The sequence below is a fragment of the Brassica napus genome, chromosome C9 (assembly GCF_020379485.1).
Source record: "Brassica napus cultivar Da-Ae chromosome C9, Da-Ae, whole genome shotgun sequence".
NCBI classification, from domain to species: Eukaryota; Viridiplantae; Streptophyta; class Magnoliopsida; order Brassicales; family Brassicaceae; genus Brassica; species Brassica napus.
This window is the reverse complement of record NC_063452.1, coordinates 6,236,576-6,254,319: the sequence shown is the minus strand read 5'-3', so window position 1 is coordinate 6,254,319 and position 17,744 is coordinate 6,236,576. Positions and strand designations below refer to the sequence as shown.

The following is a 17,744-nucleotide window of genomic DNA, read 5'->3' as shown; positions in this document are numbered from 1 at the left end:
TGTATAATTTTCGTGGGATATATCAGTATGATCACCACGGCTCTTGGCTCTTATCATGCTGATCTGTAGCATAGTTTTGATCAGTAGATTACATAGGTATAGTCTTGACCACTTTCTAAAAGGGTCTTAGGCGTTTTCTTTCTTTCTTAAATCTGAAAAAACTTGTTTCTTTTTGCCCATTGTTTCTATTTGGAAACCATATTAACTCAATGGGTCATATATTCTTGGGTGTATATAATGCCCTTTAGGCAATGCCTTAGCCATAGATTTCTTACTAGGCTACTATACCGAACCATAATGCCTTTTAGGCGATTTCTTTATCAATCATTCATATTATCAAGTAAGATCAGACAAGATATAATAGTAATGAACTCAAATCAATTCTATTTTTATATATAAAATCGTGAATGACAATTAGGTTTAAAGCAAAACATAAATCAAAGACTTAAAACACAATTAACATGTCGAGATATTTCTTTAGTCAATAGACATGCCGGCCACACCATCAGTTACATTGGACACGACTGCCTTGGATTCATCCTGATCCATATCAGTCTTATTTGCTTCAGGATATCTCATCTCACTGCTTCTCTTTAGCAACTTATCATTCTCAATTACCGTTAGGCAAGAGATCATGTCATTATAGGTGGTGAAACCTCTTTCTCTATAGATATGTTGTAACAATAGATCTCTTGGATCAGCTGTGAGGAAGGTCTTTTCCAGTAAATCCTCCTCTGTTACCAATTCACCACATAGTCTCAGTTTGTAAACGATTTTGGACAAAGCAAAATGATATTCATCCACAGACTCAAAGTCCTGGAATCTGAGACTCATCCATTCATGCCTGACCTTTGGTAATAACACCATTGTGTATCTGGATTTTAATTTTTTCCAAAGGTCACGAGGATTCTCAATATTTAGATATTGATTTCTTAGATCCTCAGTGAGATGATGGCGCATAATTGTTATGGCTCTTAACTTTTCACTTCTAGTTGCATAATCATACTGAATGATATTCCTTCCGAGTCCTCTTGATTTCAGGACAACTGAAGTGTTCATTACCCATTCTAGATAATTTTCTCCAGAGGGATTTAGAATGGCATAATCCAAAGGCTCAAATCTCGGCATCTGAAACCATATTATCAATCAATTCATGATTTAGGATGCAACCAATTCAAAATAATCAGTGCATATGATTTCATAACTCTCTCGACCAAAACACTTTACTACTCGATCATGGTGCGAAACAAGTCGAGAATGCTAGGTCTACATGTGATGCTTAGGCCACACGGCCATGTAATGTGATACAACGATCCTAGAGATTGGTTCATGAGATATGCAAGAAAGGTCACACGACCATTTAGATATGGTGTCTCTCTAGGCCACACGGCCAAGCTATGATGCATTAAGCCACACGGCTTTCAATCATATGATGAAAACAATGTGGTCTATCAAGGGCACAATGCCGCGAGTATGAACAATGCATCAGAATGGTTAGGCCACACGGCCAAGAAAGAGAAGCCACACGGCCAAGATTCAATTTAGGGTTAATGCATAGAGTTTTACATGTAATTGCAATCCTAAGGTGGTTGGTTTCTATTTCATGATTCAATCAAAACAAACAAACAAACCAATCGGCCAAGTAATAGAACAAGCCACACGGCTATTTAGTTCAATTCAACATCATCCCTAGAATTAGATCTAAGTTCAATTGCAATCAATCAGTAGTGATCAGGTTCGGATGTGGATGCAACAAGGCCACACGGCCACAGATGATGATCTAGAACAATTTTAACCTAGAATGTATTAAGGCCACACAGCCACAATCTATTTCAAAGTGATAAAAACTAGATCATTAGGGTTTTAACCAAGTCAAGCAATTCAGATTCAGGTTTAAACAATCCTAATCAATATTTTCTAGGTGATCAAACAAACAATTAAGTTTCAAATCAAAATTAAAACCGATTTCCAATTTAGGGTTTTAGGGATTTCGAAACTTTGATCTTTGATCAAAGGGATTTGATTTGAGATCAAAACCTTTAAGGTTATGATTTTAATTGATCAGTGGATCAATCTCGATTTAGGGTTTAGGGGATCGGACTTATTCGAGCTCCGATTTACTCTCTTAGGGTTTGATCTATTATCCTAGGGTTTTATCTTAGAGATTAGTTTGTAGGGTTTCAATCTTTACAAACAATCCAAATTCAATTCTCATGTTCTTAGAATTAGGGTTACCTTTTGTTTGCAGATTGTAGAAACCCGGACCACCAAGAGAACCTCGAACGGACGCGAGCTGGAACGAGTTGGAGTTGAAGTCGCGCGAGCTGATCGCTGCCGGGTCGCGAGCTGGCTGATCGGGGACCGTGAGCTGTAGCTGTCCGGGATGCAAGCTGAGAATGGATGGAGCTGAGGCTGTGTTCGTCTAGTATCAGAAAGACCTTAGGGCTGAGGCTGATCGGATGAACACGAGCTGGAACGCTTGCAAGAACATATTAGGGTTCGTCGGATTAGGGTTCAAGGTCGCCGGCTAGGTTTTAGGTTTAGGAGTTTTTCGATTTGCTCAGGGAGTTTAGTGACTCGTGCTGATAACGTGTTGTGAAACAATAGGTTTAGAGCTGAATGTTTCTGTGTTTTATTAATCATAATATGAGTTCCTTTATATAAGGATTACAAGTCATAGAAAAGGAAAGTATCCAAAAACCTAAACCAACAAGGATTAGGAAAACTACTAATACATAATAATGGAAAGATAACAATTACAAGGAAAAGGAAATAGGGTTTCCTTTTCTTTAAAGCTTGTGGCCGTCTCTCTCTCTCCTCTAAGGCATGCGGCCGCCTCTCTCTCATCTCTCTAGGGTTGGGCCGTCTTTCTCTAAGTGTATGGACCGGACCGGTTATGGACATCTATCAATTGATTTATAACAGCAATACCATTTATTTAAATATTGTAATTTTATTATTGTTTTTTTGGTCATATATTATTGTTAAAATATATACTATCATGAAAAAACCAAGCGAGGGCACCGCTGAAACCTAGGGATCATGCCAGTTTATCTCTTTATATGCTTTTAGCTTCGAAATTATAAGATAAACATGCATCTTTACAACTCCACAAGATCTTTATATAATATGATTACTAAACAAACATGAAAACCTGTATGTTCTCAAATTTATTGCGGAAAAGGATTTTTAGAAAATTTCTCATGAAATCGGGATTTTGTCATAGTTTCGAAAATACACACCTCAATAACTTATAAGCTCGTTTTTCGTATATTTATTGAATTAAGAAAATATCCACAATGTTTTATGATAATTGAAAGTTAACTGTTTGGAAAACATCCGAGATAATTTAGCAAAAAAAACATCCGAATATATATTATATTCTAAATAAATTTAAGAAAATTTGGAAAATGGATGGGGAATATAATGTTAAACGTACGGATGATAAGCAAGACAAGAGGGCGGGCCGGAGACTGAAGGCTTCGAATGGTAAAAGCAGTTCAAGCGGGACAGATCAAGCAGATCAAACATGACAAGTGCAGATCAAGCAGGACAAGTGCAGATCAACAGATCATGCAGGAGAGAACCAGATCAAACCGATCAAATAATTTATTATAACTTATGAATGACAAAAATCATTTAAAAACTATATATCATATATTAAAACAATAAAAATGACACCTAGATATCTAAACAAATATCTTAGATGTTATAGTATCGTCCGAAATACCTGTAAATGTTTTATAAGATACTTATACTTCTTTTATTTTCTTATTTAAAAAAATTTAAAAATTATATGACAAAAAATAAGAAGTAGAGAATCATAATTTTGTATTGTTAAAGTTATAAATAAAATAAAATAAAAATATTATATTCATAAAATTAGATAAATATATTTTTTAAGTTATGTGTTGTAACAAAGTTATTTATTGACCAAACAAAAATAAAAGCAGATCAACACTACCAAATGTTGGCGGGTGAGATCTGCATGCAGATCTCCTGCTTTTTCCACACAAAAAAAAAATATTGAACTGCATGGAAATCTCCCGCTTGAACTGCTTTTACAATAAGAAAAGAATGAATGGTAAATACAGTGTGGGAGAACTGCATGTGCAGGAAAACTGCACTTGTCCAGCTCCTCCGCTTGAACTGCTTTTACAATAAGAAAATAATGAATGGTAAATACAGTATGAGAGATCACATGGGGGAAACATTTCCAAGTGCTTCTCTTATCCTCTCCTTATTTCCTGACGTCACCTTTTCATTTTCTTTTATTTTCTTCTTCTATTATCTTTAACATATTTCCAGCTACAATGTAATTAAAGTTATCGTTAATTTCAATTTCTTATAAGAACAAAAAGATTTGTTTGATATTTATAGAGGTGTAGTGGAAATCCTTGTAAAATGTTAGGTACGTGTAGTTTTAATAGTATTAAAATCCACCATGGATTAATACCCCAAACTCCCCCAACCCAAAAATATTCTTTTAAAAATACCCCAACCCCTACTGTTCTTTTGCTGTTAAGCACACAGTTTGCTTAGAAACCTGAGAGTAGCCAAATAATTAAAACATCCTTCATGAGTTAGATAATTAATGCAAGTAATGTAGTTTGTGGACTGTAACCTCTCGGAGGTTATTATTACCCATCATAGATTCATAATTAATTAATTATGCGTGACACTGATTAGATTATTCACGTGTTACTGATAGATTATTGTATAATGAACAATATTGTGTTATCTAATGTAAAATAATTTTAACGAATGATTCGTTATTTAAATTTTCGTAGTTTACAAAACTAAATTTCACCATCATCCTGTCCCATTATATTCTATTTTCGACTTTATTGGTTTGTAATATCTGTCAGGTATGAATGAGAAAGGGCTGCTACACAACCTGCTGGGGTAGATCACAATTCAAAAAGGATTCATCATTACTTTCGAAGATATATATATATTTTTTTGTCAAACACTTTCGAAGATATATAGATAATGTTAAAACAGGGATGTGGGCAAATATCATATAACGCGCGTATATATATTGTATGCTTTTGCAAGTTGCATAACTAATATCTAATCATTTATGAAATTTGCTATTTCAAGCTAGGTTTATGTTCAATGGGATATTAGTCATGTTATTATTTTGCCTTTTACAGAGATATATTATTTGTGTTTCCCTAGTTTTGTAGTCATTACCTGACAGTGGCGGACCCAGGTTTATTTTTAAGGTGAGTCATTAAAATTTGGTTTGGGCCAAATACTAAAAATTAAAGAAAGTTAAGCAAAATGCATCTTTCCAAGGTTCGAACTTGCGATTTGGTGTGTCAGAATATAAGGGTACGCAACCAAATGACTTGCTTCGTCTTTTCTTGAACATGATGAAAACACTAATGGATAACGTAGGTCCGCCTCTGTTACCTGATCAAGTGTAACTGTATAAGTAAGTGAAAAAACGACTTAAATCAATTTTAAGGCATTTTTCTGTCTCCCGATCAAAATAAAAAAATGGTAAACTATTTCCCGGAGAAAAAATGTGAAAGTTCCGGTCACACGTGTGTAAAAATCTGGTGTGGTGCAGATTCGAACTCGGGTCCCTTGGGAATCCATGGAACACCTCGATCACCCGACTACAACAGACGCGTGGTTTCATAGTGCCCAAGTGGAGTTCTTTTTCATTGCGCTACCGGGTCTTATTGTGGCAAGCTGTTTCATAGTGCCCAAGTGGAGTTCTTCCTTGATTTAAAAACTAATATTACGTGTGTGTACTTTCCTTTATTGAAAGTTTAACTTCATTCTATATATGTGATGACTGATGATCGTCAGTCCAACAATTGTTATAGAACAACAATTCTGAGAGATTTAAACAACAATTGTCTTTTTTTTTAAATAGTAGAAGCAGTGATTCATTTGCTATTCTATGATTTTTTCTGTCTTTTTCCGGTTCTATCTCGAGCAAGATCACTCTGCTCTTTGGTGCTCGGGATTCCTATTCAAGAACGAGTAACTCACCGTCTGGCTCACGAGGATCAGAGCCATCGAATCGATAATAACTGTTACATCGGTATATGTAAGGGACATCTTATGAGTTCTTCTGTAGTAATCTTTCGACAGTTCTGGTTAAACTTAATTTAAAAGAATATAAATCAAATTATTGAAATCTATATATATTTTTTTCTTTAAGAAACTGCAGGCCCGATTTTGTAGAAAGAAATATATGCTGTGTCCCGACTAAGCCTTAAAGCCTAATATAGGATACATGTCTATAGTATTTTGGCCATGGATATTTGGTTGATTAAAAATACTGTACGTTGAATATTGGAATAGCCATAGTCTTTAGGCTACGTCCAAAACAAAGCCCAACTAAAACACTAGTGGGCATCCACAGATCAGCTCTTCTCTCTTTTCTTTTATTTCTCGTGATTAGCTTCACATGTTCCCAATTCTAATTCTTGTTCTGTAATTCCTGTTTCAATACCTCCCGTATATAATTATGTTCTCGACCGAACTCATGTGAATAAATGTAGAGTCGTTACAGTAAAGGAGGGTCAAATTACGGCTGCAGTACAACGTTTGATAACGATGTAACATTTGATAGATCATTGATGAATCTGCGTCTTTTACCTTAAGTAATGCCTCTTTCGCTTTAAGACCATGATTATCGGTGGTTTTTAAAGGGGGTCTTTAAGAGAAAATGGTGATTTAATTAAATCCAAGCAAAATTAAAGGGTAGTTATCGATCCTTAATGGGCCACTTTGGTTACCGATTTTAAGCGTGGGTTTTGAACCACGTGTCAGCCCCACAATTTTTTTTTCCTTTTCTTTTCTCGCAATTTCGTGTCTTCTTGTTTACTCCGTCACATGCGAATGATCGAAACAGACGACTGACGGCGACTCTCTCGGTTGAGTCGACGTCTCTTCCGTATTCTCCGTGAGAAGATGGATCGACACCCAGCACCGACGATGACTCTCTCGGTCCTCACCGCTCTCCTCCATCTTGTCGCGCCTTCTCCGTCAGAGGAAGGATCGAAGTCCACCACAATCGACGACTCTCTCTGTCCTGATGGCGTCTACTCCGTCTGCTCTTGTCTTCTCCTTCAGAAGAACGATCTAAATTCACCACAATCAACGACTCTCTCGGTTCTGATTGTGTCGCTTCCGTCATCTCTTGTCTTTTCTCGGTCCTCACGGCGTCTCCTCCGTTGGTTCTCATCTTCTCCGAGTGAAGAATGATGAAAACCCACCACTGACGAGGACTCAATCGATATTCACGGCGTCTCCTCCGTCGGTCTTTCAGCTCTCGCTCACGATGTCTTCAGTTTGGAGATCACATCTCGCGCTATGTAACTTTCTCACCTCATCGTTCTGCTTTCAATTTCATTGTTCCATAATCAATGTTTTTAAAGTTGTTTAAGCTAGCAAACTGGTAATGACGATCATATTGTTTGTCATAGTATAAAGATTTTAAATTTGCCTCTGTAATTTGGGTCTGTATTTAAGCTAAGAGACTGTGTTGAAGTTGAGAAGAAATCTAATTCAATAAGTTCACTGTCTTGTTAATATTGACAGGGAGTTTGAGCTCTCCTCCTACTGAAGTCACAACCCAAAGAAGTGGTTATTGAATTTGGTGGTTGAAGGCGATGTGAAGAGGCTAACACTCTATGAGCTCTCGACAGCCAAACACTTCTTTAGACTCTCGGTAAGTATGCAAAACGTGATATCAGTTTGGATAGTAGTTAGGTTAATAAATGCTTGTTAGGTTGTGGTTAGTGTAAATGCATGTGTTGAATGCTTGTTAGGAGTGTGTGCTTAGGTAGTAAAGAAGTTAGATATATGTCTTCTCATCTCAACTCAACTCAAAGAGTTGAATGCGTGTGTTGAATGATTCTTCTCTTTTCATCTATAATACCCGGTGCTTTCTCTCTTTCTTTTCATCTTCTAACATAATCTCCCTCTTTATTCTTCTTCAAACACGTTTCTGCTTCTTTCTCTCTTCTCTGGTATTGTAGATACACAGCCCTTCTACTTTGTTGATCTGTTACACAGTCGACAAGACAGTGTACCCTTTCCTTATGAGGGTTTTTCAGAGGGTGGGGATCTCGGATCATCACAACTCCCTGTGTTCAGCACTCAAGCAACTGAAACATCAAGCTTCTGCGTAGACATATCCTGAAAATCTCTTCCGGCGACGATTTAGAATGAACAAGTCATTGTTCATTCGTATTGTTGATCGACTCTTCAATGAAGTTGAATTCTTTCGACAAAAGAAAGATGCTCTCGGAAGGCTTAGTCTCTCTCCACTTCAGAAGTGTACGACAGCCATTCGTGTCTTGGCCTATGGTTCTGCGGCTGATGTTGTTGACGAATACCTCCTACTCGGTGCAACGACAGCTCGGTTATGTGTGGAACATTTTGTGGAAGGAATAATATATTTATTCGGCGATGAGTACCTAAGAAGACCAACACCGACTGATCTTCAACGTCTACTTTATATTGGTGAGCAACGTGGCTTTCCCGGGATGATAGGGAGCATCGATTGTATGCATTGGGAGTGGAAGAATTGTCCCACCGCTTGGAAAGGTCAATATTCACGTGGTTCGGGTAAACCCACAATCGTGTTAGAGGCGGTTGCTTCGTATGATTTATGGATATGGCATGCGTTTTTTGGACCTCCAGGTACCTTAAATGATATCAATGTTCTTGATCGCTCACCTGTTTTTGATGACATAATAAAATGTCAAGCTCCGCAAGTTACTTTCTCTATCATTGGAAGAGAGTATCATTTGGCTTACTATCTCACCGATGGTATTTATCCAAATGGGCAACTTTTATCCAATCTATTCCAATACCACAAGGTCCGAAAGCGGCTTTATTTGCTCAACATCAAGAAGCTGTCCGAAAAGATGTCGAGCGTGCTTTTGGAATTTTGCAAGCTCGATTTGCCATTGTTAAAAATCCAGCACTTTTTTGGGCTAAAACCAAAATTGGGAAGATTATGCGAGCATGTATCATACTCCATAATATGATAGTAGAAGACGAACGAGATGGATACACTCATTTTGATGTTTCAGAGTTCCAACAAGGAGAAGACACCAGAACTTCACATGTCGATCTCACGTATTCTACAGATATCCCTTCAAATATCGCCAATATGATGGGTGTTCGAACAAGAATTCGTAATAGACAAATGCATCAACAGCTCAAAGCTGATTTGGTTGAACATATATGGCGTAAATTTGAACGTGATGGAGACAACTACTTAGCTCAGATGTTTTTTCAAATTATTCTCGATTATTGTACTAGTTTTTATTTTTATGCTTTTTTAAAAAAAATATATGTTTTAAATGTTATCTTTTAATATGTTTGAATTAATAAATAAATTTTATCTTTATTTAAGAACCCCTAATTAAGAAACTTTCATTGGACCGCTCCAAATGAAAGTTTATTAACTATGGTTCTTAATCCCACTTAAATACATTTAAAGTATTAAATAATCATTAAGAAACACACTTAAGGATCAAGGGATAAACATGTTCTAACAACTTCAAAAAATTGTATAAATTAATCAAAAAATTATTTAGTGGGGAGAGAATATTAATTTGTTATTAGTTTTTGTATCTATTTATTTAGCGGGGGGGGGGGGGGGGGGGGGGGGGGGGGAGATAATACTATTTTGTTAATAGTTTTAACGTTTAACCGGGGGTGTACGATTATCATTTGCGGTTGCGGTATATAGTTTTGGATTAACTATAAGTTAGAGAATGTATGTATCAGAGGATGATCGGTCACGTCTCACGAGAGATCCATTCTTGAAGCTCTCACATGTTTCCCATTTTATCTTCTCCGTTCTCTCGTGTTTCTTCACAGATGGAGACGTTTAATCAAATCATCTTTTGATAAAAAAATCAATCATCCAAACACAATCGTCTCTTATTCTATTTTTGGAGATTATATTTCAATACATTTATATATCTTATATGTAGATTTGTACTATGTATTAAGTAAATGTACCCCAAAATGATGTAACTGGAATTTAATACGTAAGTAAAAATCCAGTTCACTCAGTTCACTATGATCAATCACTTACAAAATGTGGAGAAGGAATTAATTGTCAAATTTATATTAGAAAAGATAAACTTTACAAAGATGACAGAAAGTTAAACTAATGTTCTTTCCTCCTAAACCATACTTGATCTTCTCTTAACTTAACTTACTTCAAACTATAAACTTTTTCAAAGATGCTTAAATGTTTAAACTAGTTGAAAAATTCGTCATAACAACTATTTTTATTGATGTCTTGGACTAATATAAAAAAAATTACAGATAGTACGTATACACATTGAATTATGTCTACACGTTAGATATTTCCTGGCGACAATAACCTAAAAGATATACTTGTTAAATATATTTTGATCGGGAAAATTGCATTTTAAACACTTAAAGTGTCATTTTCTAGCACTTTAAACACTGAAGTTTTTTTACTAGCATTTTAAACCTTCAAATTGACATTTTTATCATAATAAACTTCCAAAGACGATTTCCTGTTCATAGACGACCGGTACTGTTAATTTTACAGGTCAAAGTGATGACGTGTCGTTTTTTTTTGAAAAAAATAAAAAATAAAAATACAGAAAAAATCGAATGAAATTGGAAAAAAAATTGTAAAAAATTCAAAACAAAACTTAAAAAAAATCAAAAAATTCAAAAAACATAAAAATTAAAATTAAAATTTCAAACTTAAAAATAAAATAAAATATTAAAAATTCAAAAAATTCAAAAATAAAATCTAAAGTTAAAATGTCAAATTTAAAAAAGAAATTTTTTAATTTTTTTTAAAATTCTTAAATAAGATCTAAAATTAAAACTTCAAACTTAAAAATTAAATTTGTAAAAAAAAAATTGTAAATAATTAACCAAAAAAATTATATTTATTTTAAAATTCCATCCAATTAAAGTGACCGTCACTTATGATGATATCAAAACTTGTCTCCATCAAAAACAATATATCAAAACTTGCTACCTTCAAATTTTTTTTTTTTTTTATAATCAGAATATTTAGACACCTTACATTGCCCGACTAGCGCATAAGTACACTTCGCAGAAAGCATCTCGGGGACCGCCAATTTCACCCCATGTTAATTGATGGTGACCATACGTAGGACTAATAATTCTCTCAAATAGATTATATTGAGTTTTGTCCCAAAAAGATTTTCTAAAAAAGAAAATGACCAAAAATATTTCATTAAAGATGCAAAAGACTCTTATGCTCTAAAATATAAATACAAATAAATAAAGAAAAATTTCAAACTATTATTTTTAAAATATTTTAGATCTTATTTTAGAATTTTTAAAATTTTATTTTCGTTTTTAAATTTGACATTTTAATTTTAGATCTTATTTTTAGAATTTTTAATATTTTATTTTATTTTTAAGTTTGAAATTTTAATATATATGTTTTTTGAATTTTGAATTTTTTTAGTTTTGTTTTGAATTTTTTATATTTTTTTCCAATTTCATTCGATTTTTTTCTGTATTTTTTACGTATTTTATTTTATTTTTTTATTTTTAAGAAAAAAAAAGAAACCGACATGTCATTATTTTAACCTGTAAAATGAACAGTACCGGTCGTCTATGAACTGCAAAACGTCGTTGGAAATTTATTATGATAAAAATGTCACTTTAAAGGTTTAAAGTGCTAGTAAAAAAACTTCAGTGTTTAAAGTGTTAGAAAGTAACACTCTCGGTGTTTAAAATGCGATTTTCCCTATTTTGATCCAATAGTTTTGGTTTCCTTAATAAATATGGCAAGTATACCTGCGTGTATGTACGTATGTAAAGGAATAAAACTGTATATATTATATATAGGCCAACGTATAAAGATTGGTGCAGTGCACACTCCACACATAGAAATAACGTTACCTCAACAATAGAAACAAGACACATAACAAATTCTATCCGATTCGTTCCGATCAAGAACACAGTTATATATGTTCTTCTGTCTTTTCTGCAACTTCTTGTCTCTCATCTTCTTCTTTTTTGTCTCTATTATCTATCTATACGGATACCAAAACATTAACTACAAATGACTCATAAACTTTATCTACAAAGATTTTTTGTCTATTAAGGAAATACAAAGAAATTATGATGAATTAATCAAATGTTCTAAAAGAACATAACAATTTTGACAAAGATGGCGGTTTACAACTGCCAACAACGTTAGTATATAACATGTTTTCCAACTCTTTCACTACAAGAAAACACGCCACATTCCGACGGCCATTCCGACGGACGTCACGTTCGTCGGTTTCTTCGGACAAAATTTCGAAGAGAAACCGACGAACAATATATTTTTGTGTTCGTCGGTATACCGACGAAACTAATTTTGTCAGAAATATCCGACAAAATTCCGACGGATATTTTGACCGTTAAGAACTCCGACGACTTACCAACGAAAATAATCCGACGCCATATTGACCGTTCGGATTCTGACAAAATTCCGACGGAGGAATTTGACCGTTATAGAAATCCGATGCATTTCCGAAGAAATTCCGACTGATATTTTTTTGACCGTTCGGATTCCTACGAAATTCCGACGGACATTTTTTGACCGTTCAAATTCCGACGGAATTCCGACGAAATATTTGACCGTTTAACAATTCCGACGAATTTCCGACGAGTTTTGTTATGTTTGTCGGAATTCGGTCGGAAATCTGTCGGAGTGTCGCATGAACTTTTCCTATAAATGCGACCTCCCCACACCACATTTCCCTCGTTCATTATTTTTTCTCTTTTTGCTCTCTACAAATCCGAAAAAATAATCATGTCTTATGGAAATTATCATCGATCGTGGATGGATAAACCACATTTGGATCCAAACACCAATTTGCTTATGGAGGAATGCATGGCAGGTATTGGCGAATTCATGGCGCTTGTTCAACGACAACCGGAAGCAAATACCGGTATGTTACGATGTTCATGCTCCTCCTGCAATAATAATAATGTTATAAGGGAATGGGATGTTTGGACTCATTTATATATGAGAGGGTTTACACAGAGTTATAAGGTTTGGTATCTACATGGAGAAACTGGTTATGAATATGGTAGTACTAGCGAACCTCAGCCTGTGGTTAGATTAGAAGAACCAAGGACGGAAGTAGATTACGGTGTAGGTACTAAGCAAATGGTAAATGATCATTATATAGGGGAAGAACCCAATGCAGAATCTAGGAGATTTTTTGACATGTTGGATGCAAGAAAACAACCTTTGTACAAAGGTTGTCGAGATGGTCATTCACCCTTATCATCTGCAACTAGATTGATGGGTATTAAGACATATTATAATTTGGCTGAAGAGTGCGTGGATGCGATTGCTGATTTCGTTAAAGGTGTTCTACCAGAGGACAATCTAGCACCGAGTTCATACTACGAGGTTCAGAAACTGGTAGCGGGTATTGATTTACCGTATCAGGTGATAGATGTATGCATCGACAACTGCACGATCTATTGGAGGGCGGATGAGAACCGGGATAGATGCAAATTTTGTGGGAAACCTCGTTATCAGCAAACAAAGGGAAGAGTTTCGGTGCTATTCAAAAGGATGTGGTATTTGCCTTTGACGGAAAGACTGAAGAGGTTATATCAGTCTGAACGCATAGCCCAACCAATGAGAAGGCATGCAGAGCACTCCACAGATGGTCAGATTAGACATCCTTCAGATGCAAACTTATGCAAACATATCACGGTATATAAGACTAGATTTTGATTTTGTATAATATAGTGTGTGAAACAATTAAATATTTCAGTTAAACCTCTTGTAAATCATTTACATACTATCAAAAATTTGTATGTGCTCATAAGATTGTTGTTATCAAATCCCCAAATTCATATTTCTCGGATCCGTCGGAATTCCGTCGAAAGTACCAACACAATTCCGACGAAATTCCGACCGCAGGTACCGACGAAATTCCGATGGACACTACCCCTGACCAATCAAAGAACATGCACAAAGTCAAAGATTTCTCGAGGCTTCCTTTGTCGATATTCGCGTTTATTCCGATAGAATTCCGACGGGAAAAGAGTGACGGGAATTTTTCGTCGGAATTTCGTCGGAATATTTCACTTTACCCGGGAAGAATATTCGCGAAATCATTTTATTAACCGCGTAAAAGTAAACCGACGGAATTCCGACGGAATTTATCAGTCGGTTTGTTTTTGATATATAAACCAACCCTTCTTCTTGTCCCTCATTTCGTTCACCTCTTCCTCATTTTCTCCGCGCCTCCCCTACTCTCTCTGTCACAAACCGCCGATTCCGACTCCAACTCCTCCAAATCTCTTCCCCAATCATGTAAGTCTTTGAATCCCTCATAAGATTATATGTTTTTAGGTTTGGAATGTTAAATTTGTGGATTATAGGTTTTGAATCTAAAGATTTAGGATAGAATTGATCGTTTTAGGAGTTATATATTGTTAGATTTAGTTTTAGCTTGTTGTTTATATGTAGATTGAAAATTTTAGATTTGTAGATTTTAGGGTTTATATGTTAAATATTTTTATAAAACGTTTTTATAATTTTTAATATATATAAAACGTTTTAATTTTTAGTAAAGTTATAATTAGATTTTTGGAATTATAATTATATATTTTTTTTATATACATAAACGTTTTCTATATGTTAAATATTTTGATAAAATGTTTCTTATAATTATTAATATATATATAAAACGTTTTAATTTTTGGTAAAATTTATATTTATATTTTTAGAATTATAATTATAATTATTTATATTTTTTTGATTTACATAAAAAAGTTTTGTATATGTGAAATATATTTATAAAACGTTTTTATAATTTTTAATATATATAAAACGTTTGAATTTTTGGTAAAATTTATATTTAGATATTTAGAATTATAATTATTTATATAACTTTTTTATTATCATAAAAACGTTTTGTATATATGAAATATATTTATAAAACGTTTTTATACTTTTTAATATATATAAAACGTTTTAATTATATATATATTTTTTAATATACATAAACGTTTTTACAAAGTTATAAACATTTTTATAAAACTTATTATTTTTTTGGGATTATAAACATTTAAATGATATAAAAGCATTTTACTACTATTAATATATATGTTTATATGAACTTGTTACAAAATTAGAAACATTTTTTTAAGTTATATTTAGATTTTAAGAATTATAAACATTTATAATATTTTTCATTTTATATATATGACTAATTTTGATGGATTTTATTTTGTAGGTCTGACGGTCCTGATAGACCGCCAGCAGCACAGCGTCGTCCCGTACCTCGGAAGCGAGTTCATTCAGGGAGTAGTTCCCATGTATCGGAATCATCGCAGGAGCAAAATTCGATTCCTGCTCCTGCAGCTCCACCTCAGGATCCATCTACTCGATATGAGCCCGGTGTCATGCCAATTGCGACATTGGTTCGACAACCTGGTCGAGATCATCTCAAGGTGTTTCATCCCCAACCACGAGGATATACTACGTGGTAACTTTTCTCTTCTTTTTCTTAATATAATCTTTGTCTTTTTTTTGTAACTTAATCTTTGATTTTTTTTTAAGGTTCAACAAGTCACACAACGGCATTACCGCCTGCATTAATGCAATGATGTATTCCTTGCTCCGCAAAGGATATGAGACCTACAGTGTGATGCCTTTCGAAGAAAAGGAGATATGGTTCCGTAATTTTGCGGTAATCTTTTAATTTTCAAAAAAAAAATTTACTTTTAATTTTTTTTATTTATTTACTAATTTCGGTGTTTTTGTAGCAACAATTCAATTGGGAGTCTGGACGTACCGAAACTGTTCGTCTGGCCTTCCACGAGAAGGTCGCGGAGTCCTATACGAACCAGATCTACGAGTGGAAGCAACTATGGCTCAAGGGCAAGATACCGAAGAATATCAACACCAAAGTTTGGGAGGACTTGCAGGTGCATTGGGGGAAGCAGGAGACTAAGGAAAAGTCCGCCAGAAACGCAGCCAACCGCAACAGTGATCATGGCGGGAAAGGTGTTTTTGTCCACAACCTCGGGGCTTGCAGTATGTCTTCTAAGGAGGATCAGCTTGTAAGTTCTATTTATTTAAAATATATATATTTTTACATATTTATTGATTAACTTTGTGTTTAGGTTGAAGCAAATGGCGGTAATCCCGTTGATCATGTTGATGTCATGAGGGAAGCATATAATAACAAGAAGACATGTGAAATTCAGGATTCCCTCATCAGAGATGTCATAGATTTGGTGCAAACCAAAAAAGCAGAACTCCTAACTTCTCAGCCGATGAACTCTAATGACGCTTCTACGGCAGCTTCCACCAACCTTTGCCGACTTCAAATCAACGAAATGGTGGAACAGGTAACTTTTTAATTTTCCTTTCATTATTATTTTAATTTGATTACTAATATTTAATTTTTTTCTACATAGACAGTTCCAAAGAAGAAAAGACGTTTGGTCGGTTTGGCTCGTCGTGCGTCTTCGTGTCCTTCCTCTTCACAAACTCCATACACAGATCCTATGATCATGGAGCAGCTGCAGAACAAGGATGAGCGGATTGAAGCGTTAGAGACGCAAAACGCTACAATTCTTGCGGAATTGGCAGATCAGAAGAAGACCAACAACGAGATCATTGACAAGATGAATTCCAATGAATTTTAGTTTTTTTTGTTTAAAAACTTGAAAATGTTTTTTTAATTTATGTATGTTTAATAACTTGAAAATGTTTTTTTTTAATTTATGTAAAACGTTTTTGTATAATATTATTTTTAATTTCAGTTTTTATTGATTTATATAAAAAAAATTAATTAAATTATTCGAAATAATAATAAAAAAATATTCCGACGAAACTTTCTCCGTCGGAAATTTCCGACGGCAAGTAACGTCGGAATATTCCGACGAACATGATGCGTTCTCTGTCGGAAATTTCCGACGGCAAGTAACGTCGAAATATTCCGACAAACATGATGCGTCGGAAATTTCCGACGAAACAGTCTGTCGGATATTTCCGACGGAATTGTCCGTAGGATATTTCCGACGAAACAGTCTGTCGGTTATTTTCGACGAAAAATTCCGTCGGAGTTTTCCGACGGACTCCGACGGATATGGGCTCTCGGAAATTCCGACGGATTCAGGCGTCGTCGGAATATCGGAGTAACATCATCGTTGGAATTTTGTCGAACATTTTTCCGACGACGGCATCTGTCGGAAATATATTCCGACCAATTACTGACGAAACTTTTCCGATGAAAAATGTTGTCAGAATATCCGTCGGAATATTGTCTGTCGGTACTTGTCGAAATTTCGTCGGAATTTGTGACGAATTTCCGACGAACTTTTTTTTTCCGACCAGATATTTCCGACGACTGTTTTCGTCGGAATGTCGTTGGAATATGGCCATTCCGATGAAATTCCGACGAATATGGCTATCGGATTTTGCTTTTTTTCTTGTAGTGTTTGAGAACAAAAATTTCGTTTACTTTGCTGGTCATTTGGAGATAAAAGTACATGTTAAGATATTATATTATTTCTGTTTATGTTTTTACTATTAAGTTTTGTGTGTGTAAATTATCTTTGAAATGAATAACAAAACGCTAATAAGTTATTTAGATACACTATTTTATAATTTTAAGCATATATAGATATAAATACAATTGCAAACGCCAACACCATTCAAATAATTAAGTACTTCCAAACTCTTTGAGATAAAAAACACT

General features: G+C 34.6%; 2 protein-coding genes across 2 annotated transcripts; one reads left to right on the top strand and one right to left on the bottom strand.

The window, feature by feature from the left end:
- Positions 1-477: 477 nt before the first annotated feature.
- On the bottom strand, positions 478-15,415 carry LOC125592445. Its single transcript, XM_048767608.1, has 2 exons — positions 15,317-15,415; positions 478-1,128 (listed from the first exon to the last, which is right to left on the bottom strand). Exons 1-2 carry the CDS (start codon positions 15,413-15,415, stop codon positions 478-480), a joined length of 750 nt encoding a protein of 249 aa, XP_048623565.1.
- Positions 15,180-16,689, top strand: LOC125592444. The gene is made up of 4 exons (XM_048767607.1): positions 15,180-15,725; positions 15,802-16,098; positions 16,162-16,389; positions 16,459-16,689. The coding sequence occupies exons 1-4, from the start codon at positions 15,639-15,641 to the stop codon at positions 16,687-16,689; spliced, it is 843 nt and encodes a 280-aa protein (XP_048623564.1). The 5' UTR covers positions 15,180-15,638.
- Positions 16,690-17,744: the final 1,055 nt, after the last annotated feature.

Bases quoted from the DNA above. Each gene is read 5' to 3' on its own strand.
- LOC125592445 (XM_048767608.1), bottom strand. From the start codon at position 15,415: ATGGATCCTGAGGTGGAGCTGCAGGAGCAGGAATCGAATTTTGCTCCT. The intron at 1,129-15,316 runs GTACGGGACGAC...ATATGGTTTCAG, and splicing joins TGAATGAACTCGCTTCCGAG to ATGCCGAGATTTGAGCCTTT.
- LOC125592444 (XM_048767607.1), top strand. From the start codon at position 15,639: ATGATGTATTCCTTGCTCCGCAAAGGATATGAGACCTACAGTGTGATG. The intron at 15,726-15,801 runs GTAATCTTTTAA...GTGTTTTTGTAG, and splicing joins TATGGTTCCGTAATTTTGCG to CAACAATTCAATTGGGAGTC. The intron at 16,099-16,161 runs GTAAGTTCTATT...CTTTGTGTTTAG, and splicing joins CTTCTAAGGAGGATCAGCTT to GTTGAAGCAAATGGCGGTAA.